Source organism: Talpa europaea (assembly GCF_964194135.1).
Source record: "Talpa europaea genome assembly, chromosome: 12".
NCBI lineage: Eukaryota > Metazoa > Chordata > Mammalia > Eulipotyphla > Talpidae > Talpa > Talpa europaea.
The window spans coordinates 91,299,060-91,322,010 of NC_140079.1; the positions used below are offsets into that span (position 1 = coordinate 91,299,060).

The 22,951-nt window shown below is 41.1% G+C and overlaps 1 protein-coding gene across 1 annotated transcript; it reads right to left on the minus strand.

The window, feature by feature from the left end:
- Positions 1-1,761: 1,761 nt before the first annotated feature.
- Positions 1,762-22,846, minus strand: REXO5 (RNA exonuclease 5). The gene is made up of 19 exons (XM_084249153.1): positions 22,708-22,846; positions 21,154-21,266; positions 19,962-20,088; positions 18,873-18,969; positions 16,264-16,407; positions 15,787-15,875; positions 14,866-14,981; positions 13,751-13,889; positions 13,506-13,600; positions 12,435-12,537; positions 11,362-11,462; positions 10,534-10,654; positions 8,470-8,574; positions 7,832-7,969; positions 7,087-7,179; positions 6,055-6,271; positions 5,638-5,822; positions 4,533-4,651; positions 1,762-1,937 (listed from the first exon to the last, which is right to left on the minus strand). The coding sequence occupies exons 1-19, from the start codon at positions 22,840-22,842 to the stop codon at positions 1,856-1,858; spliced, it is 2,319 nt and encodes a 772-aa protein (XP_084105279.1). The 5' UTR covers positions 22,843-22,846; the 3' UTR covers positions 1,762-1,855.
- Between the last annotated feature and the right edge of the window lie 105 nt (positions 22,847-22,951).

The window sequence follows — 22,951 nt, forward strand, 5'->3', positions numbered from 1 at the left end:
AAGCTCAGCTCAGTGGGAAAGAATCCAGAAATACTGTCAGTTTCCAGCTTTTCTTAGGGCCTTGCAGTCGAGGCTGGCAGTACACCTGGGGAACTTTCTCTTTACAAGGGAGCTCCAAGTTGCTGTGTCTTAATCCCAAACCAAGATCTTTAGTTCTGGCTTCTGATTCCCAACCTTCACAGGGCCAGATTATAGTCAATAGAAGTTACATTTAAAGGATTAAATACTGCCTCAAATGTTCAATCTTGTGTTAAATTTTAAGATTTTTTTTCCTAATGAAAGTAATATTTGCTTTTTTTTTTTTTTAAAGTCTACACACAGAAAAGCATCTGATCACCTGATAAAGTCTAATCTGCCAGTTCCACTAGCCACAGATGAATGCTGTTAACATTTGGCATAAAGGCTTCCAGCCTCTTTGTATTTTTTTTTTCTCAAAAATGTAGTACTCAAACTTTACCACTCCTTTACTTCTTATCATCATGAATGCATAATCTTATCTTCACAATAATCCTGCGAGAGGTATACCATTATTATCCCACACACAGAGACATTAGGTAAGTTCACACAACTGACAGGAAAGCTGGGATTCAAAGGCAGTGTGGATGTGGAGGTTGACTGCCACTTCCACAGATCACTGCCACCAGAGATTTGACTTACACATACATGTAATTTAAAAAAAAAAAAGGCTTCTTAGAATTCTGTTGTAATAACCTTGTGATATCTCCGCCTACATTTTTTTTAAATTGCTGTTTTTTTTTTAAGATTTATTTATTTATACGAGCACTGGGTACAGTCAGAAATGCAGGAGAGTGAGAGACTTCACCAGAGACAGAGCGGGGAGCAGAGCAGGCAGAAGGACCGAAGTACACTGCTGAGGGGAGCAGCGGGCAGCAGGAGAGGTCTGCGCACCATGTGGGACCCTCGCCCGGTGCCCGGGGATCGAACTGGCGCTGAGGAGGCTGTGGGCAGCTTCGCAGCCCAGTGCTCAACCGCGGCGCCACCGGGGATGCCCTCCTCCTACATATTTTTTGTGAGACTGCGCTATGAGCGCAGGATAATACTCTAGACATGTGATTGCTTGGTCTCAGTGTTTGCAGTAACTGACAAGGTGTGTTTGGTATGATGAATACCGCATGCCTGATTAGTTCATCTTTTCTGGAGGGCAGCAGACATCTATCAGTTTTAGACTTGTGTGCTGTACCTGTGTTCTTCCCAACATATTGTTACCAGTTCAAGAGTTGATTTAAAAAGCAGAGCATGCCTTTCATTGAAACAGCTTCTAGTTCTAAGGGGAGATGTGGTGTGATGGAGGCGCCTACTGGTGAAGGGCGACACTGCACCTCATTCTGGAGGGAAGGAAGCATCTCTCTCACCCACCTTTTTCTGCCTGGCGAACTGCCAGATAATCAGTTCAGTCTCCTTTTTCCTTCAATTTTATGTAACAGCTCTCAATGAGAAGTGCGCACCTTACAGAAACGTGCTTCACAGATACTCTGACAGACTGCATTACACCTGACGAGAAGTCCCGCCCCTCCCCCGCTTCCATGCCTGTATATGCCATTTAATAGAAGGGCTGCATGAAATGAGACCCTGCTAGAGCACCTGTGTATAAACCACTGGCACAAAGAAGGTACAAACTGGCTCCCACCCCTCAACCTGTATAGACAAAGACTGCATTTATTCAAAATTTGTACATATAAATGGACGAGCTTAGCTTCTACATCAATTCCACAAAAGCTGTCTGCTTGATAGACAGGTCTGGTAACCTCTTTAGAGGCTGCACCTTGACCATGTTCTCTCTGCCGTTCATTGCTCATGAGGGCTGAGAAATGGCAAATGGAGGTGGTGGGAAGTCTCACAAACACATGTCTGAGGTGGTGTTTTCCTCTTCGTCTTTTATGCCCATCAGACCTAGGCCAGAGAATGATCCATCAGTGCTGCAACAGATGAAGAGTAAAGATAGGATTTTTAGCTATAGGGCGGAATAAATGGTCATAAGCTCAAAGGCAGAGGAGGTAAGATTTGGGGGAGCGTGTATGTGCCACAGGGCAGGAAGCAGCAGGCAGTTTATGGAGAGCTGCCTGCTGAAAATGGTTTAGTGGAAGGAAGAATGACTAGTCCCAGAAGCATAGAGTCAAATCACAGTTCTGCCTCTTAACAGATCGGAGGCACTTCTCAACCAAGGGTGAGCGATCTCAAACGAGCCTCATTTCCTTCGACTATAAAATAATAAGGCATTTATTTTTTCACAGTTTTTGTGAGGATGAGAGAAAATAGCTAACCTACACTAAGCACTACATGCCAAGCACTGTTTTAAGGAGTTTACATGCACTGTCTCATTTAATCCTCAAAATAGCTCATGTACCTAATGTAGGTATCGAGGTAAGTACAATTGTTAGCCCACTTGTCAAATTAGACATAACTTGCTCAAATCACCAACTGTTAAGTGACAGAACCAGGTAATAATGGCAATATGCTACCACAGTCCGTTTAAATCGCTATTTGTTCTTTTGTTCACTTGTTTAAAACACTTTTATAGCACAACTCATGTGCCAGACACTGTTTGAAAAGCCTTACAAAACATTTAACTTATTTGTAAAACACCTGGCACCGTGTTTAGAAGCTAGGAGTCATCCAGTATAAGTTAGTTCCCTGTCACCTTAATTCATGGCTCTTACATTAGAGGGCTGAGCAGCTCTGCTTTCTGCCAGAGCAGGACATCTGAACTTCAGGTAACAAACACTAGCCTTCTGGGGATAGAGACTGGAGCTGTGTCTGCTGGAGAGAGGCTCTGCAGTCAGATAAGCATCAGGGTTCAAACTCTTACTGTGCACTTGCTGTGTGACCTCAGTTAAATTGTTTAACCTGAGTCTTTTTCTCCATGTGGGACTCAACAACCCCATCCAAAAATGCATATAATAGAAGCATTTAGCACAGTACCATGCTTACAGGTATGATGAATTATAGCAATTACTAATATTTTTAATATTAATTTAGTACTACCGGAAATAGAAGGATTAAGTGCTGAGTCAGACTCCCATCTTGAGGTAACCTATTCTTTCTGCTACTCCTTCCTGAGCCACTTTCAGCCCTTCCCCAAAGGGTATCTGCTAGCATCATGGCGATATTTGCACAGACAGGGCCCGGAGAAGTCAGTCACACAGCAAGCTTAAAGTCTGTAGCCAGGTTTGTTCAATGTGGCTATAGAAATCATAGTGTAACTTTTAAAAGAAAGGAGTAACGTCAGGTTTCCACCATTTCCAGAGTTTTTGTCCAGACATGTCAACTTGGCTCAGGATCTTTGCCTCCATCAGAACCTAGGCCTTTTTGCTCCCTGACCCCAACCTCTCACCCCTTGTAGAACATACATCTCAACCACTTCTGGAAGGAGAAAGCTTTGGCTGCCCTGACTTACACAGCGGAAGACGAAGACCCAGTCCCTGCTCTAGCCCCACCGCTACTTACCAGTTCTGAGGACCTATCTCAGGGCAAGTCTGTTTGCCCCGCAGAGTCTCTGCTCATAAACCAAAAGCATTCTCAGCAACTTCTGGCCACCTTTTAACCTCTTGCTATTAGTGTATCAGTCTAAAATGCTTTTCTTTTCAAACACGTGATGTTCTCAAACTGCCCAACAGGTAGCCCGCCTCACTAGTGGCCCTGAGATGCAAATTATAAGGATTTTATGACAGGAAATTAATTTCTGATCCAGGCTTCAACTCCTGAGGCATTCATGTTTTGCCATCTGGGACCTTGAACCTGGGAAAGAATCCTGAAATGTCAAAAATTTAAGGGAAATCACATAATCCAGTGATTTTCAAACTGTACTCAAAAAGTCACTGCCCCCCAAACCCCCATATATATATATACTCATTCACTCATCTAGTCACTCATTCCAGAACTGCCCATCTTTAATGGTTTAGGATTTAAAGGATTTAGGAATTTTAAAGAAAGGGTTTACCAGTTAAAAGTGTTTGAAAATGACTGATTTCTTCAAATCCCTCATTTTATCAAAGAGAAATGGAGACCCATTAGTGATAGGCCACTAGGTGACAGAGTAACAACTGGACCCAGAATCTTGCTCTAGCATTCCTCATGTAAATGATGGAAACAGGACCTGTCTCACAAAGTGAACACGGATGTCGATGGGAAGAGGGCAGGGAGGCCATAAACACACTCGGGACACGTGGGGAGATTAGACCTGCTCATACCTAAGCCAGGACCTTGTCCTAGAGCTTCTTGACCCTTTTTACACAAATGGGCTTAGGCAGCTGCTTTCTTGTCCCAGAAAAGCTGCAAGGCCTGACTTTAACCTGGGATGCGCTATCACTGTGAGGGACCAGCAAGTGTAATTATAGAAGAGCACACAAATGTAAAGTGGGAATATAACACCTCTCTCTCAGAACTGTGAAAACTAAGAGCTGATTCATGTTAAGTCCTCATTTATGTGCCTGGTTGTCAGCGAGAGGCCATTCTCCAAGAGCAGCTGAGGTCCAGTGGCCAGAAACAGGAAAACGTAACCCTTCAATCCTTACCTTTTGGATCCTGGCAGCAGAATGAGGCAGAGGGTGCCCGGGCCCAGGCTGTGGTAGAGCTTTCCTATCTTCCGGCCCCAGCGCCAGGCTGCTATCTTCGGGTGGTCCACCTTCAGAGTCTAGAATCAAAGCCACATGTGTGCTGGCATTCAGCCAGAGTACCCTCCATTCACCTCTGGAGGGGGTGCAACATCCTTCCTCAGGGTCTCGGGTCAGGGAAGCCCAGGAAAGGCTCTGACTAAATCCTCTGAAGCTGAAGCCCTTATTGGAGGGTTTCCTATCCACCCCAGAGTCCCCAGGTCTCTGAGTCACTTGAAGAGGATAGCTGCTGTCCTTTCCTCCGGACAGGTATTCCAGGGTCTCCACACTAAGGGAACCACCTCATTTGTGAGAGTTCTGGTGTGCTCTCTGCCCTTATGTATCTCTGTGGCCTTGGGCAACTCATTCACCAGCTCTCACCTCTATTTCCACCTGCTAAGTGTGGAACATTAGGTCAGGGCTTCTTCAACTCCAACCATTCACCTCTACCTCAGACACTGCTTGTATTCCCCCAAGTTGTTTTTCTTTAAAGTGAGTCAATTTCTTCCTTAATCTCATCTAATTAATACTGTCCATGAAATTGTGAGTCCAATGTGGTTGTTGAATACATCAATGAGTCTTAGAAAAAACAAGTTCATAGTGGTAATAGTGAAAAAAAGTACATCTGTGCCCACCAGAAATCACTGTGTGTACCACTCTGCGAAACCCAAGACTAGATCACTCAGGACTCCCCAGCTCTCTAACCTCCTATGTCAGCCGCCAGAGTCTCTTGGAAAGCCAACAGAGGATAGGAAACCTGGTTTCTGTAGGTATTGGCGGCCGGGGGCGGGGGCAGAATAAGAGCTTGAAGACATGGGCAGGGCCAGAAGAAACTGGAGAATGAAGTAAGACTAGTGCCAGGGCAGAAAAAAAATAGACTGAAGGCTTAAAACATCACCTGAGCAGGAGTCTCCTAATTTCCATGAACACCAAAAGACCGAAGCCCAGAGCCAGTAAAACCAAGGCAGCAACCTTCCCCCTGGACCCTGAGATGCTCACTCGCTCGCTCACTCGCTCACTCACTCACCTGCAAGGCCTCCTGCTCTGAAGGAGGGGGTATCACACGAAGCCCCGGGGGCCTTGATTCCGGAGTTAAGCCCCTGAGCCAGGCATGGAGATGCCTAGGGGTGAGGGCAAGCCTGCCTTTCAGTTTCCAGTCCTTGCCAGTGAGAACGTTCAGGGCCCTCTGTGCACTGCCCAAAGTTTTGAATTCTGGAAGCAAGAATACACACGCCCCAGCCCCCTCTGTTATTAAGGGCCAGGAAAGCTGGTTACCATCCATCCATGCTGGAGCCAGTCAGGGCCAAGGGAAAAGAATGGAACTGAGAGCAGCTGCCATGATCCAGTCCAGGAGGACGGACTTGGAGAACATTTCCTTTCTTTGCCCTCACATTATCATCCCCAACTCCTCCTCCCAAGGCTACATTTGGCGGCATACACTTACTAAGGAAACAGTACTTTTTCTGCTTTCCAGTTTTAAGATCTTTGGGCAAGATCACAACTTCCAGGCCAAGGAAGAGGGTAGAGTGCTGCAACAGGCGTTCTTTGAAGTTTTCAGTCACTCCAGACAGGTAGATGGTGCCTCGGTTCTCAGAATCTCGTTCCAGCTCATTGATGAGGGTGTTACTATCAAGAGTGAGCTCTGTCACTGGCCTCTGCACCTAACCAAGGAAAAGATAGTATCAGTGGTAAAAAGTCACCACTTCAACTCCCAGGCCTGTTATGCACTAGCAAGTAACTTCACTACAGTTTCCACGAGTATAAGGAGGCACAAAGAACTACGGTAGAGAGTAGGTAAATAAATACATAAATATAAGCATTTTGTGTAAACATACCCTCTCTTTAATTCTCCCCAACTACTACTCAGGCAAAGGATATCAGTTTTCTGCCTTTCACTCCAGAGAAATTGTTTATTTGCATAAGAAACTTCAAAAATATCACCATTTAATCCCCCTGAAAGTTAAAGTCAAGGATAATCACAAAAATACACCCAGAGGGCCTCCCAGAGGGGTTAAGTCTCAGCATTGCAGTCTAAGTTTGCTCCCTGGCCAGGGAGCTGACCCACATGGCGCAGCAGACCTCTCCTGTCTTGCCCGCTGCTCCCCTCAGCAGTGTATTTCATTCAGTCTGCCTGTTCTGCTCCTCACTCTGGTGAGTCCTCTCACCCCCATACCTTTGGCCCGCACCCCAGTTCTTCTATACATAAGTAAATAAATCTTTCAAAACAAAACAAAAACATCCAGAATAAACCTTTTGGAATGTAAGTAGTTATCATTTATAAGAGTAGAAGGAAGATGACAATCTAGCCTAGGCTAAACTTTGACAAAAACAAAAGTTGTCAGGTCATGCTAGGAGAAAGCCAGAACTGGCTGAAGTCTGCCCGACAGAAAAGTCATGGCTAGGACACTGTGAAACAGGCTGTACTAGGTCAGGGCTGAGTCAGGGTGCTACATTATACCTTCTCTGGGCATCCTACCTTGATGCAGGTGCCTTCTACCAGAATGTTGTCCAAGGACTCTATGGCCAGCTGGGCAGCTTCCAGGACTTCATATTGTATACAGAGATGTGGCTGCAGAAAAACCAAGGCTTCCTTACCTTTGCTTTTCAGGCTTAAATGGCAAGAAAAGAGGCTATGATGAGGCTAATGCCACCAGGGTGGAGGCCTTGTTGCGACAGGTTAGACAGTGATGGCGATCATCAACTTTAAAAGAATAATCACCAAAATTTAGGAACCGGTTTCTCAGATAATAAACTTGGTCATTTAAAATCAAAACCCTCTCTCCCTGGGCAGTACGGGGGAAAGACTAACAAATTACTACACAACTTACTGTTTCTTAACCCAGTTTTGAGCCTACTTCCCAAGACGTGGAAGTTACTGCTTTTTGAAAGGAGATTTCGTCATTTCAAACTGAGATCACAAACAGCAAGACCACAGGCCACCTTCAACCAACAGACCTATTTTTTGTCTAGCTATACTTAAGAAAATTGAAATCAATATAATGAAAATTTCTCAATTCTCATAACAACAAAAAATCAAGATCTAGTAATACTGGGTACGCATTCTTGTGGGTTAACAACTGCTCCCATTAGACAAAGCATAGCTCACACTCTAGTTGGTGACAATCAAGCTCATGTCACTGTTATTTGAAGAGCCCCATTAGGCATCTGGATTTCAAACATAAATTTATAAGATCAAAATCTGAGTTTTCTTATCTCATTACCTGATGGGTTTCAAGAACAAGCGTCATTGACCGAACTGGACCAAAACTCTTAAACAGCCTTTTCAGAGCTCTCAGGTTGCAATTTTTACTAAATGGCCCAGCATAGATAGTTGACATCTCTGCCCACTTGATCCTCATCTATAAGAAAAGTAGGAGGTGGAGGGACAAAGAGAATTAAGTCAAATCTGAAGAAATCATGAGTAAAAACGTGGAGTAATTTCACTTCAAGGAACTTCTCAATACAAACACTATCAAATATACAAAGATTTGTAAACAGATTTCATTGCAGCATTATTTGTAACAGCAAAAAACTATAAAGCACATATGCTGAAATAATAGGTCTATCATAGAATGGAATACTATACAGCCATTAAAATGAGATATAAGATTTATAGTGACATCAAAAGATGTATAATGCATATTATTAAAATGAAAATCATAAAATAGTACATTCAGTCTGATTCCCACTTTTATAAAAAATGTATTTTCTAAAAATGTTAATATATACAAAGAAAAAATCTAGAGAAACATAGAGCAAACTTTACACTTTATTTTTCCTTATGCTTTACTTTTCCTTAAGTGGGAAGAGGACATAAGAAGTCACTAAATAAATCACTTAGCAGGACTTATCTACTTACCCTTTTGTTCATCTCCTCAGTGAGGTTCGGTGGAAAGGGCTCAAAAGAGAACTGGACAATGCTGAAGGGGAACAAAGGGATTTCCACTCTGGCCTGCTCAAGAACCTGCAGAGAACCGAAGAGTCGGGATGAGGTAGGAACCCAGAGGTCGTTGTGTCTCCTGGAGATGAGGCGCACTAATATAAACACTGGCTGTCCTTTTACCCCAAATAGACAGCAATATGGGGCTGATTCCAGGGCTGGAGAAAAATGGTGCCATGACAAAGCCTCCTCGAAAAAAATCACATAAGTTAAAAAAAAAAATCATACCTTTACCATTACTAAGAAACAGTAATTACTTCACCTTCAAATTATCTCTAAGAAATGTGTAACTCCAATAAAGCTCCCAGTGTCACACACCATGACAAGCATGTGAGCAGAGAGAAGGAGCAGGGATAGGAGGCTTCAAAGACTGGGGAAAAAAGTCAAGGGACACAGAAGATTCAGGTGAAACAAAAACAATCACTCCCAGCAAGAAGAAGTCTAATTAATTGCTAAGAAATTGAATACAGGTCATGACTTTGACTAGAGTTCACACACCTGATTATAGGAAAGAGGCTTGATAACCTCAGAGAAGCAGTGCTCTGGGGATGAATCCAACCCTTAGAGGAGAAGTAGCTGCCTCTGGAGACATTGCAGTGAAGGGAAAGAAGGAAATAAGGGTGGGAGCAATGAAGGATCCTGGAGAAAAACAAGTAAGACAAGCGCCATCCCCTCCCAACAGCATTATAAACACCATAAATGGCACTTTAAGTCTCGTCTGACTCGGAGCACTCATAGGACTGGCAACCTTGTTGGAAAGCCATTAAAATAGATGCAATCTCCTTGTCAGGGCTGCAGTTCCCCAGGCAGGTATCAGAAGGAACAGTAGGTTACAGGTTCTGAGAAGAAACAGGGTCAGGGAGCTCAGGAGATCTGAGACAACTGAAAGCACACACACAAGCTCAGAAAGATACATCTTCAAAATAGGTTTGAGAAGGTCTAGAAACTTCTAGCTGGGCTGACTGGTGAAAGTCTTCCTTTGCACAATGCCAGGTCATAAAGATGGAAGAGGTGGTTGTTTTTTTATGTGATAAGCTAAAGATGTACACGGTAACATGTACACTGCAAGTCCCTAAGCAACTACTAAAATAACATAACAGAGAGTTATAGCTAATACAGTGCCAAAAGAGATAAAATAGGTCATAAAAAATACTCTATGAATTCAAAAGGAAGATAAAAAGGAAAGAGGGAAAAACAGATGGGAAAATTAGAAAATAGCAAGATAAATTTAAACCTATTATCAACAATCATATTAAATGCAAAATGCCCAAGTACCCCATTTAAAAGGCAAAGATTGTCAGATTAGGTAAACAAGCAAAACTAACTGCTGACTACAAGAAACCCACTATAAATTATAAAGACACCAAGAGATTAAATGTAAACCAAAAAACAAATGGTTTAGAAAACACAATGTCATGTAGAGAGGAAAAGTAGGAGCAAGTACCTCCCCCCCGGGACAGACTATTAACAGAAGACGAATGTGGACCCAGGTGTTATAGGCTTTCTACTATCCTCTGCAAGTTTCCTTTAAATTTGCAATTATTTACAAGTAAAATATTAAAAGATAAAAAGCAATACAAATCTTGATGATTTAAGTTTATGCTTTGATACATCCCTTCTGCTTTACACATACAGTAATGATAGAGAAAATATAAGAAGAGAAAAAAACCCATAAAATGCGTTCAGGCTTAAAATTGAGATAAACATTTCCATGAACCAAAACAGAAAAGAAATTCAAAGTGGTATGCAAAACCCAAACCACAGCCTGCTGGACACTGGAGTCAGACACGGGCAGCTGACAGTTCTGCTTAGGTGGGGGATAAAGACCAAGTGCTCCATGAAAAATGTGAGATGGAAGCCAGACTTGCCAATAACGGCAGCCAGGACAGCAGCCGGGAGAAACCGGACACTTGCATGGAGTGCAAAGGCCTGCATGTCCCCTCTGCCCTGAATGCAACCCTCAGAGAGACAGCACTCACTCACCTCTTTATTTGAAAGACACTTAATAGTTTGACAGCTTCTGGCAGAAGAAAGTTCACTAGAATCTGTCTCCCGGGTCAAGAAAAGGAGCTTCTGACCCATCGAGTCTAAGCATTCTAAAACACTGTGAAGAAGTAGAAGAGATCAAGGTAAAAACAAGGTTTCCCATTACTTGAAAATTATTTCTCTGCATTTCTACTAATATGGTAACCACCACCAACATGTGGCTATTTGAATTGAAACTAATTAAAATTTAAAATTAAATCCCTTAATTGTACTGGTTACTCATGTTATATACTATGTGGATTTACTGGCCAGCAGAGGTACCGATTTCCGCCATTGCAGAAAATAATAATGGACAGCACTGCTCTATATTTCGGGAGAGGAAAGAAAAACAAGAAATATACTCAAAGTTCTCTATCAAAGTTTAAGCCAAATTCTAAGGATCTGATACATTTAGGTGCAGAGATAAACCCTTTTGAGCCTGTTTTTCCTTTTTTCCCCAATCTGGACAACATATCAAGGTTATAGATACTTTTCTAATCAAAATACTCACTAGCCTATTATCTCTCCTACTGCTTAGTTCAATATATTTTTTTCATAAAGGAAGTCATTTTAGACCAGTCCTTAGATTTAGAAAAAGAGATACCACTTAGGGCAAAAGGTGATAGTTTTCCCCTTTGTGGTTTTTGAGATAGAATATTGTCCACACTATTGGTAAACATTTCTCAATAGACTCAAGAGGAAAAAAAACTCCCCAGATTGTCTTGCTAAATAAGAAACCAGATACTCCATTTGTCTTTGCTGTTATTTAAAACTGAAGACCATTACCTTGTGTTTGCCTGCTGAACTACTGTTGTATTTCTTGGCTCTTGGCCTGCTGTTTGCAGTTCGTGGTGACTTGCGAGTGCCTCCAGATTTAATTCTGCGATCTTGAAAATACAGTGGTAAAAATCTAATCTCTTGGAAAGCATTTAAGATTAAACAAAAAAACTCACCCAAACAACAACAAAAAAAAAATCCACTCGAAAGGTATTCTCTGCTTTTGGAGACAGTGACTTTGCCATTGCCACAGTCCTGGACTAGCTTCAGTAGTTACCAGATGGTTTCTGGCTGCTCAGCCAAGAATGCAATCTGTTACCAGCTGCTTATGTTGTTACATGACTATGGAAAAGGGCCAAGTAGGACTAAGTGAAAAGGGAGGCAATTTTCACTTAACATTCATTCCATAGTTGCTTAAATATACTTCTCTGCACATGCAACTTTTGAAAATAATAAAAGCGTGGCCTGTATGACAACATAAAAAAGGCTTTTTACTTGTTTAATACAAAATCATGAGAAGGCTATTCTAGTGTATTCTTCCATAAAGTTGGAGACTACTTGGGAAGTTGTGAGATAAAGAGTGAAATAAAAACTTTTTATTTAGAATTACTTTAGATCTCTGCCTACTGAACTGCAGCTGAAATAATGTATGCTCCTCTCATTCCAAGAGAGCAAAAATCTATGTAGATTTTCACAATTATTAGCACCAGCTCCCATCACCAACATCACAATATAGTGCTTAAATTATTCAAGGCACAGTGCTAAGAGTCGTATCCATAGTATCTCATTTACCTCTCCCAACATTCCAGGGAAGTGTTTATTTCCATTTTACAGATCTAGAAACTAAATACCCTAAATCACATAGACACAGCAGTGTCTATGTTGCAAACAGATCAGAAACGTTATACTTAACCACTATATTATGCTAGTGGTATAGGTCTTAATTCTTGAAACATGCTCACTTTGAATCACACTCCTATTTTTGTGAAGATAGGGAGACATGTCATGGTAGTCTATGACTATCTATGTGGTCTAGTCCCATAATTTTAAGAAAAGCAAACACAAAGATCAAAGACACCAACCTTCTTTGGACCATGCTTAAGGAAATATCGAGCCAACTCAAGGGCTGTTCTAGCATCTTCTGTGGCATCGTGGCCAAGCTTGTCTGGACACTGAATATCCTTCCTAGAAAGTCAAGATACAACTGACATCCCTAGGAACATTTAAATGATAGATTCTTTCAACAACTTCAAATATTCTGGTTACATGTACACACCATTCTGATAATCAGAGCTGCATCATTAACAATTAAGTCTCTTGTGTTCCTGATAAGTGCCAACACATGAGAGGTACTGAGGATAAAGAACAATCAGATATGGTTTTGTCCACAACAAACATATCATCTGGATAAAAAAAACTACCCAATAAAAAAGTCTTATCTCTAACCCACCCTGGCCAGTCCGTGTCTCATTTCTTAAATGTAACAAGTATTTAAAGTTATCTTTCAGAAATTTTCTATTTGTATACAGTGTCTATATGCGCTTAAGTTCTTTCTTGGTTGATTTTTAAAAACCTTAAATCACAAGTATGTTTAGATATAACTAAATCTAATCTATATCATAGCTATATGTAGATCTTGTTTGGCTTCTCCATTCTATTCTCAATAGTATCTTAGAGAGATTTCCTTGTTAGCACATACAGATTTAGCATATACTTTTGAACAAAAACAATAAAGTTTCAATAATACATATAACTAAGCAGTCCTGCAGAAGACTGCAGTTCTTTGTAGGCTATTTTAGACCATGTTATAATGCATATCTTTGTACTTCTGAGTTTATAAATACATAATAGGATACGTTCAACATGGGGATGCTTTGTTTTCAAATTTTGGTTAACTTTTCTGCCCCTCTCTGCCCAGTTCTATTCATCAGCTCTCAATTGCGAATGTAAAAAACGCTTTCTGTATTCCCATTATTTATTTCTGAGTCATATTTCTCTCTGGAGTTAGAACTGCAGGGTTCATAAAAAAAGGAATACTGTTTATAAACTAAGAGGGAGAGCAGAGACCCCAAATTCTGCAATATGCATTATATACGATATGCTGATTTATATGTAATTTGTCAGGATGATATTATAATATGCAAAAAACCTACCCCAAAATAGCTTTGGCTAAGAACTTTAGCTTAAATCTTCTGCCCTGCTCTCTGACATAAAGCAATGATGTGTCAATAACATATGGATGTATCATCTGAGGAGGAAAGAGAATACAATGAGTAGCGACTTAGGCTAAAGAAAAAAACACATGGGCTGAGGGATAGAAGAGCCCAAGGCTTTAATCTAAGATAAATGGAACAAGCATTTGTTCCTATAAAAGCTAAGTCCTAAATCTGATACTCACCTTCAGTGCTCTCAGATCCAAGTCTAGGGAGTGACCCACTAATACCGCATCGGGAGGAAGCAATGTCTTTAGCTGTCTCTGTACATCTTTGAGTTTGGTTGTAACTGGGTTAAGAATCTTCTTCGTGATTCCTGAGAAGCTTTCAATAAAAAAAGAGAAGTGGACAGGTCAGGACATAAACAAGTTTTCCTTCCTGGAAAGTCATTTCAAAAAAATTACTTAAAAAAACTAATATATGCTCAGTATAGAAAAAAAAAGATTACCGTCTGATATATCTGCTAACAGAACAATCTAGCACGGCGGTAAGTCTAAGTGTATCTAAGTAAGTATGAACCTATGGGTGCAAAGGTAATGGGCAGAAACAGCAGAGGCACACTTTGTTTTATTGTGCTATGCAGATATCATATGTTTTTAATAAGATCCTCCACCACCAAAGACTATAAGGCTCAGAGACAATGGTTAGTTTTTTTAGTAATAAAGTATTTTAAAACTAGGGTATGTACATTTATTAGACACAATGCTTTGCACACTCAATAGGCTGTAGGATAGTGTAAATATAATTTTTATACATGCTCGAAACCAAAAAATTCATGTGATTTGCTTTCTTGCAGTGGTCTGGCACTGAACCTGCAATATCTCCAAGGTATGCCGTAATGTTTCACTATCTTCTCTTTATGCCTAATCCCTATTGTGCGTACATTCTGAAATCACATGCTAAGACTGAAATTTTGAGCTGCAAATTTTTGTTATGGAAAAACTTAAGTTTTGTTTTGGTTTTTAGGGTCATGGCAGATTAAGCTCTTGGGTCATTTGACTGTTAAATGAAGATTTGCAGGTTTTTCAGATGAGGTCTTATCAAAAAGCAAAGTTCTAGTTGTTTGGCAGTTGCTAGACAATGATTATAAAGTCTGGAGAGTTTATGGAATTATGGGGAGTCTACGACAAGGAAAGTAATATTCTACTGACAATTTCAATATCAAAAAATTATAGTTGCGATACCCTAACCTTTTCTTGGGTAATACCTGACTAAATAGAAGCCATAGGCTATTCCCATTAAGTCTCATTCCACTCTAGTGAGATAGCTCTAGGAAGAGCAGGCAGAGGAAGAAAATTACCTGGTGAGGTAGTCCAGGATTTTGTTGTCAGGTTTAACGAGTTCATCCATGATGCAAGAGCCCCCTTCAGCAACCAGCGAGATGCGTGTTAGTTCTCTCCCCTTGGATGTGAGGCACTGAAAGACCAGGACATAGTCAGGCTGCTGAAGTGTGGAAGCTTCCTCTCCTTATTCAGAACACATCAACTGCCACTGCCCCTAATCTACTGGGGGGTTCCTGTGACTATGGCATAAGCTTTTGTGGATTAGCAGACCCAGCATGAATAAAATTAAAGCGAGGCATACTATTAAACATTATAGTTAAGGAATCAACACAATACAATTTCTCTGGGAAGGGATGTGCTCAAGAAGATGAATGCAAATACCATCAAACACATTGTACCTTTTATTGAGTGTGTGCTATATCCCCACATTATGCTGAGTACCACTGCTAAGTATTTTATAAGTACACTGTAGCATCTAATGCTGTACTAAGCATTTTATATATACCACCTCAGAACAACCCTACTATTGAGGCCCCTCTATAATAGGGAGAAGCTGGGCTGAAAGAGATTAGGGAATTTATCCATGGTGATACAGCCATTAACAGGTGAGGTCAGATTACAATTTTCAATTCTGTTAAGAATTGAAAAACTGAGTATGAAGTCAGATTATACACACTGCTTTTAGCCAGTCTGTTAAGAATTGAAAAACTGAGTATGAAGTGAACATGCACTGAGTATTCACCACCTCTGAAAAAGTAACACAAGTGGAACTTAAGTGGAGAAACCCTACTTCTGACTATAAATATATGAAACTTAGCTGAAAGGATGGAAACTGAGGCAGTTTTCAAGGCAACAGAAACAAGCCAACATTGGTTCAAAAGACAGGAGTAGCAAACCGCTAGTAATGTACAAAGATTTGAAAAGTCAATCGTACCTACCATTTCACAGTCAAGTCCAAAGAGAGGACTGTTGTCTGTTACAGAACTATCACATTTGGTAGGTAAAAAGTTTTCACAGTCAGGAAAACCTAGGAGGAAAAGGAATAAAATATATGCTTTTAAAACTAGAGATGGTAAACATTACTTTTAGATTCATCCAGGAAAAAATGCAATTTCCATTTGCTGACTTACTAAAGAGAAATGAAAGAAAACTGAAAAAAGATTAACTATCTCACCAAGTATTTCCATACTACTTAAGGTCATGTTCAGATACTACCAAAAACCATCACTTACCAATCATGGTACAAATCCCATACTTTAGGAAACACTGCACTTAAAATATTTCCTCATCAACACAAGATGGAATGAATCATTTAGAAAGCACACCCCAAAAGTGAACTTTCAACAATATTACTTTTAAATAAACTGTCAGGTTCCCTTTCATTATTATCAACATTAGAGTAAATCTAAACAAACCTTGTAATGGAAAGTGAAATGTTTTCATTTCCTCCTTTGTGAGAAGGCACCTGGTCAAGCCCATTTTTTTCGAGCCATACTTTTTAAGGATGGGGTCATTCTGCAGGTTGATGCTGACTTTTGAGCTGGCAGAAGGTAGAGAACCTGAAATAAGGATGATTGAATGTATTTAGTGTACGTGCTTAAGAGATGTTTGTTCTCACATCAGAGGACAAGTCTCTTAATGAAGATCAAAAGATGTGTAAGACCTAGGCCCAACTTTTAAGGAGCTTATGTTCTAATTATAGGAAAACAGAGAAAATAAGCCCCAACTGGGTTATAAAAATAAAAGCTATGTATAGAAAAGGAAGAAAAAAAATACACTAATTAAGATCATGTATTAGACCTGTCCACTACAGTGCCTACCACTTCTAACAGCCCATCCTAGCCAAACCTACTCCACTCCAGCCACCCACTCAAGAGCAGCCTATTCTTTAAGCAGAGGTGGTCACGGGTTGGATTAAGTTTGGGGATCTGGTTCATGACAGACTGATCTATAAGCTGACCAGTGATTGATATTCCTTGTCAAGGCATGCTCAAAAGGGACAATGGTGATTGCTAAGTTGATCAGATTGCGTACTTCCAGAATTTGAACCTGAAAATATAGAGGACTGACCAGTAAGAAGAGGACTGAAAACACACAGAGAAGGTGCCATGAAAGGGATGGAGAACAGCTCTTCTCTAGAGGTGCTTAGATTCTTGATGGCTTTCTAGTCTACATGCATCCTTCAAATATCCGCTTGTTTAAGGTGGCCTGAATGAGTATCTGGTACTTGCAACCAAGAGCCAAGGTTTCTGAAGTAGAAAAGAAGGTACTCTGGGTAAAACAGAAATATACAAAGAAAACTTGATATGGCAGTGACTAGATCAGGTAAGGAGGAAAAATGTCTGTTTAGGAGAGCAGTGTGGGAAACAAGTAGAGAGAAGAGAATAAAATTGAACTGTAGATCATTCTAAATGCCAGGATCAAGAGTAGTCCCACATTCACTATATACTGGGGAGGAACAGCAAGTTCCTCGGGAGGGAAGTAACATAAACAGGATTTTGAGACACATCAATCTCAAAGATATATGGAAAATGGATTAGAGAAACAAGAAAATGTGTCTGGATTAAGATGGTGGAAGGGATCAAGGAAAAGGGATAGATTGAAAAAAACACTACAGAAGAAGAACTAGCAAAGCACAGTGACAGAGTAATTCAGTTTAGTCAACAAAATATTTACTGAATATTTATAAGGTGATCAGGGAAGGTCTTTCTGCTAAAGTGACATCTGAATAGAGATTCACAGGAGCTAAAGGACTGAGCTACGCAGGTTTGGTTTGGGGAGCCAAGAGAAGTAATTCCCAAAGTCCTCAGCATGGCACTTCCAGTCTGGAGGACATATCCTTAACCAAGCTCTTAGTCTTGGTTCTCACTACTCACTGAGTCCTCTCAGTCCAACCCCACCCCCAGATCGTCTCCAACAACCTACATTCTTCAGTCATATCAAATTTCCTTTTCCTCATTATTCCCTTTTTTCATAGCGGAATGTCTTTACATAAGCTTTGAATCTCAGGACTACTGTGATTTACCCAAAGATATTTAAAATACAGTGTAGGTCAAATCAAACACAATTACACACTAAATATGGGCAGGGAAGAAAGGAACAATGGAAGGGTAGGAAGGTAGACGCTTCTGAGATAGGAAACGGGAAGCACAGTGCTGGAAGACATGGGAAGGAATCACTGGTCATTCCTTTTCATGTCCCCTCAGCGCAGCTACTCATTTATTTCTCGACACAAAAAGGCAACAATGAACAATATTTACCTTACTACCTGCCATGAACTGATGTTTCATCTTATTCCATCATCTCCCCTCCCTCCGCCAGTGCTGTCATGTAATTTATTTTAGTTGGTGCCAATCAAATCTCCTGCCTATTCCTCACTGTAAGTACTATTAGTGGGCGTCCCTTACATTAGTCAAAAGAAAAATCTTTCTTCCCATCCATACACTTGTGGTCACAAAGACCCACTGACAGTTTAAAATTTCCTCTAGTGATTTCCTCACAGACATTTATGAATGTCTGATGTCAGTGACGTCCAGGAGCTTTATTTATTTTTTTAAGATTTATTTATTTATACAAACACTGGGGTACAGGCCAAAGGCGCTGGAGGATGAGAGAATTCACCAGAGACAGAGCAGGGAGCAGAACAGGCAGAAGGACCGAAATACACTGCTGAGGGAAGCAGAGGGCGAGACAGGAGAGGTTTGCTGCGCCATGTGGGAATCTCCCTGGCCAGCCGGGAATCTAACCCACGCTGCAGAGGCTGCGTACAGCTTCACAGCACTGCGCTCAACCTGCTGGGGAGGCCCAGTCCAGGAGCTTTAGCTATCTAATCGAGCCAGATGGCTTCTGAGGCATGTGCCCTGGCTGTGAGTACTGCGGCCTAATCATCCTGAGTACTTAACCTAATTTTCCTTAAAGAAATTTTTTTTTTAACTTTTTTGTTAAAGAGCTGCTTGCAAGAATAAACTTGATTGACAAACCTACTTGCAAGCATATCCATAATCTTTTAGAGTCACAGGCATACCTTCCATCGTCTTAGACAGAACCCCAGTTGTTTGATTGTTTTGCAGTCCGATGATATCGGCTAGGAAAGTGGATGTTGGAGGAGGCAAGAGAAATTTCTGAAAATACAAAACAAGTTGTTTTTTTTTAAATCTTGAGAACATAAAAGACCTGGACTTTTATCATCAGCTCAGTGCTATGAAGGTCTGGACCTTAACTGTTCGCACTGTAAAATAAGAGCTATTTCCTTCATGCGTCAAAGTGACTAGTAATGGACACATTTATCCCACTCTGGAAATTTTCTTTGCCTCTCTGAATACATATTATAGAAGAGACAAAATATTATCCAAAGGTATAGCTTAGAATAAGGAAATTGTTATACTTTTCAAAGTACTCCCATATCTTTGCAAGGGTGGACAGTATGCCAGGCAGTGACAGATGATGCAGCAAAGAAGTTTCCAGTTCCAGTCTTAGGCTCACCTGGGCTTAAATTCCACTGTCACTTACTAGCTGTAACTTAGACAAGTTACTCAGTTTCCTGATAGCAAATTAATGATGATGCATGTAAACTTATTAATGTAGAAGTTAGTACACAGGTAGTGCTCAATAAATGAGGCACAAAAGGAAAATGGAGAGCCAAGAAGATTAAGTTAGAGCTCACCTACTCAAATGCTCTCAGGGGAAATGGATGAAACAGTGCAGTAGGGAATGGAGGAGGCTATGGGAAATGGAGAACATGTGCCACTACTAAAGATGGTGTCTGTGTTTCAGCTCCAGGTACTAGTCTAAGGGCACCTGATCCTGTGATGCTGTTGAGGGAGGAGCTGAAATATAAATGTAAATCTTATGAATTTTTGAAACCCTATAGTCTAAATGCACATGACATCATCAATCCAACCGCTGCTGCAATGGAAGGAGTGGTGTTTTGCCCAGATTACCAAAGAAAAGCACAAATCTATTCTCAACTGGCGTCTCTGAACCTTTTTGCTTTTCTATAACCCTACTGGCTCGCTCAGACAGGTGTCAAAGAATATATTTTCTGTGACACATGCCCTATTCTCTGGATGCAAGGACCTGACTCAGGCCCTAAAACAAAGTTTTCTTAACTTACATGTTTGAAAGCTTTCCGGAGAAATCCAAACTCCAAATAGAACCTGTAAAAGTGTAGCTGACTCATTCCCTGTAGTACAAAAACCACCACGTTGTTTAGTTGGTTCTGGTGAAAAAGCTGGCACCAGCTGTTGAAAAGTCAAATCAACACATAGCCTCAAATCAGTTACAGACACACAGAAGGGAAGTGTGACAAAAAAGCAGTGAGCAACAGTTAATGGAGTTTATCATTGCTCACTGAATAACAGTGAATAGCTATTACTACATGGAATTCAAGTAAAGATCTCATGAGAAAATTATTTATGGCACTCAAATCAAGCAAAATACTAAGTGAAACAAAATGCATTCAAATCTAAAATCCAAATCAAAACAAAGTTCACCTTTACACATCTCAAGATCCTAACCTGCTCTGCAGGCCTTCCTAAGCCAGTCATTATATGGCCAGCTTCAAGAAAGTCAGTTTTAGATAAGATGACAGATAAATGGCAATATTTGTTAATACAGAATATGCTTTTATGGTGTCTAGCCAACCTTCCCCAGGGATGCATGCGTTTGAAAACCTATTGGTATACATACAAAAGCAATTTTCACTACACATTTAATAGTGGCATTGAGATAGCAGAATAGTACAATTATTGTTAATGCAGAAGATGCTTTTAAGGTGCCTAGCCAACCTTCCCCAGGGATGCATGCATTAGAAAACCTATCGGCCTATATACAAAAGCAATTTTCACTACACATTTAATAGTGGCATTGAGATAGCAGAACAGTGCTATTATTGTTGCTTTTTGCAAAAGGAAGAAGATCCTTGATATATACTCATGTTATTTCAGTTGGATAGCCACTGGGAGCTACAAACCAAAACACCTAAGATAAATACTGCCAGAAAGATACTGTAAGTAAATGCAGTGGCCAGGTGTGACCTTCAAGTGTATATGCCCCATCGAAAGTGGGAAGCTATTATTCAGCTTTGAAAAATTATTACAATGTGAAAATACAGGGAGTTTTCAGCTCTTATAGTTTTTGAAAGCAGAATCTGGATTTTTATACAGGAAACACCAAATTAAAATACTGTTAAAAAAATTTTATGACATTTTGTTGGCAAACAAAATGTTAAGGAAGGTATTATTCTAGACACCAATTTGAAACATTTAAGTCAATAAAGCAAAGGATGCTTTAAGCTCACCCCATACCTGGGTTTAGGAACAGTGGATTTACCCAAAACTGCATATGCCAGCAATTCACATAGCTGGCTGTGGGTTACTTCACAGTTTTCAGCAAATAAATTGGCTGATAAGCGGGCTTTCTGAAAAGATAAATCAGGATATAACAAATCATAATTATTGAGAACAGTAACAAGTGCAAATTATTAAAATACTCTAGTTTCTATTTTTAGCACATATCAAGACATAAAGGTTCTAATTAATTGGAAATGAATGTCTAAAATAATCTGATACTAAAATATTTAATAAACATTGATATAGAACCTCAGAATCTTGGTTATGTGCTGGGGATAGTAGAATGAAAATAAAACGTTATTCATGTTCTCAGAGTCCTTTTTATTAGGGGGGAAAGTGCAGAAACAGATAATCCCAATACAAACTACTATTTTAAAGGGTAGAGCAAAGAGGCTAAAGAGCCATTGGGTTAAGGTTTTGGTGATACCTTATGTTGAAACTACAGGGGCTAAAAAGAATGAGTAGTCTAGGTAAGAGGGAACATATCTAAACATGTAGTTTAATTTGGCTGGAGCCAAAATGGCACGTTGCAGAGCAGTGGAGGTATGAAATGACAGCAGTGGGATCCAAAGCTCCCTCTTCCACTGGCTTGAGGGAGGTGGGTTTCCTGGTCCTCTGAGCCCTACCATGTACAGCAACGGACAGAGGCTGACCTGCTCCAGGTTGTTGTTGGAGGGTGAGATGGGACCTCTGGGTCCTCTCTCTTGTCCAGTGACACTTGCATTGTGGCTAAGCAGGACTGCTTATTGGGAATACACTACGCTATGGAGAGGCCGGGAGTAATGGAACACTGGGTAGTCACATCTAAATATCGGTGGAGGTTGGATTTGGGTACTTTCTTGCAACTTTTCTGTAACTTTGAGATGATTTCAAAATAAAAAATGATGAGATTGTCAATTTCCTTACATTTCTTGCCCATTAATCTTTTTAAAAGTGTTTTTGCCAACCTGGTAGGAAAATAAAAAAGGAATCCTATTTTAATTTAAAAAGGCTCATAGCATTAAAGCTTCTAACACACTGTATAACTGATTGAATCTATTCTTTATTTTCTGTCTTTCTGCACTAGAACATAAGTCCAATTATGGCCGTGTTCTCTCTTTCTCAGATGCACTCCAAGTGCCTAGGACAGTGCCCAGCAGGCAATAAAAATCTGATTACTGGAAGGATGAATGAAGCATGTTTCCTTCTCAAGCTGTGGTAGGGATGCTCACCGGCCATATTATCCCCTTTCTGGAATATACATTGCAGGAGGGCAGGGAATTTCGGGTTTGGGGATCTCCAGATCCCGGCGCACAGAAAGGCTCCACAAATATCTGTGGCATGAACATGCTTCTGGTATGCAGCGCTCCACACCCGTTTTAAGTCGCCAATATTAGCCCGGCGGCAGGTGGCATCATCCCCCACATCACAGATCAGAAGTGGGGGCCGGCGGGCCGGCGGGTGCGAGCGCCTGACGCGCTTCGGGGGGCACAGGGCCCGGGAAGGCGCTGGGAGCCCCGCGCCGCTCACCTTGGCCTCGGGCGGCCTCTCCGGGTCTCCGCGGGTTCTCAGCGCCTCGCCCGCCCCGGCCCCCTGGTCGGGGCCCCGCCTCCTCTTCCTGCCCTTCTTGGGGTGACTGCGGGGCCTTTCCCTCTCGGGCTCCATGAGGCTGCAGAGAAAGATTCACTAAAACCGAGGAACCCCGACGCCCCGATTCCCCAACCCGGCGGAACCCTGAGGCGGGCGGCAGGGGCTCCGGCGGCCTAGAACCCCC

Excerpts from the sequence above, each read along its gene's own strand:
- REXO5 (XM_084249153.1), bottom strand. The coding sequence starts at position 22,842 with ATGGAGCCCGAGAGGGAAAGGCCCCGCAGTCACCCCAAGAAGGGCAGG. Across the intron at positions 8,575-10,533 it reads AGTGTCTTTCAAATAAAGAG|GTTCTTGAGCAGGCCAGAGT; the intron begins GTGAGTGAGTGC and ends GGTTCTCTGCAG. Across the intron at positions 7,970-8,469 it reads CTGAGGAGATGAACAAAAGG|ATGAGGATCAAGTGGGCAGA; the intron begins GTAAGTAGATAA and ends CTTTTCTTATAG.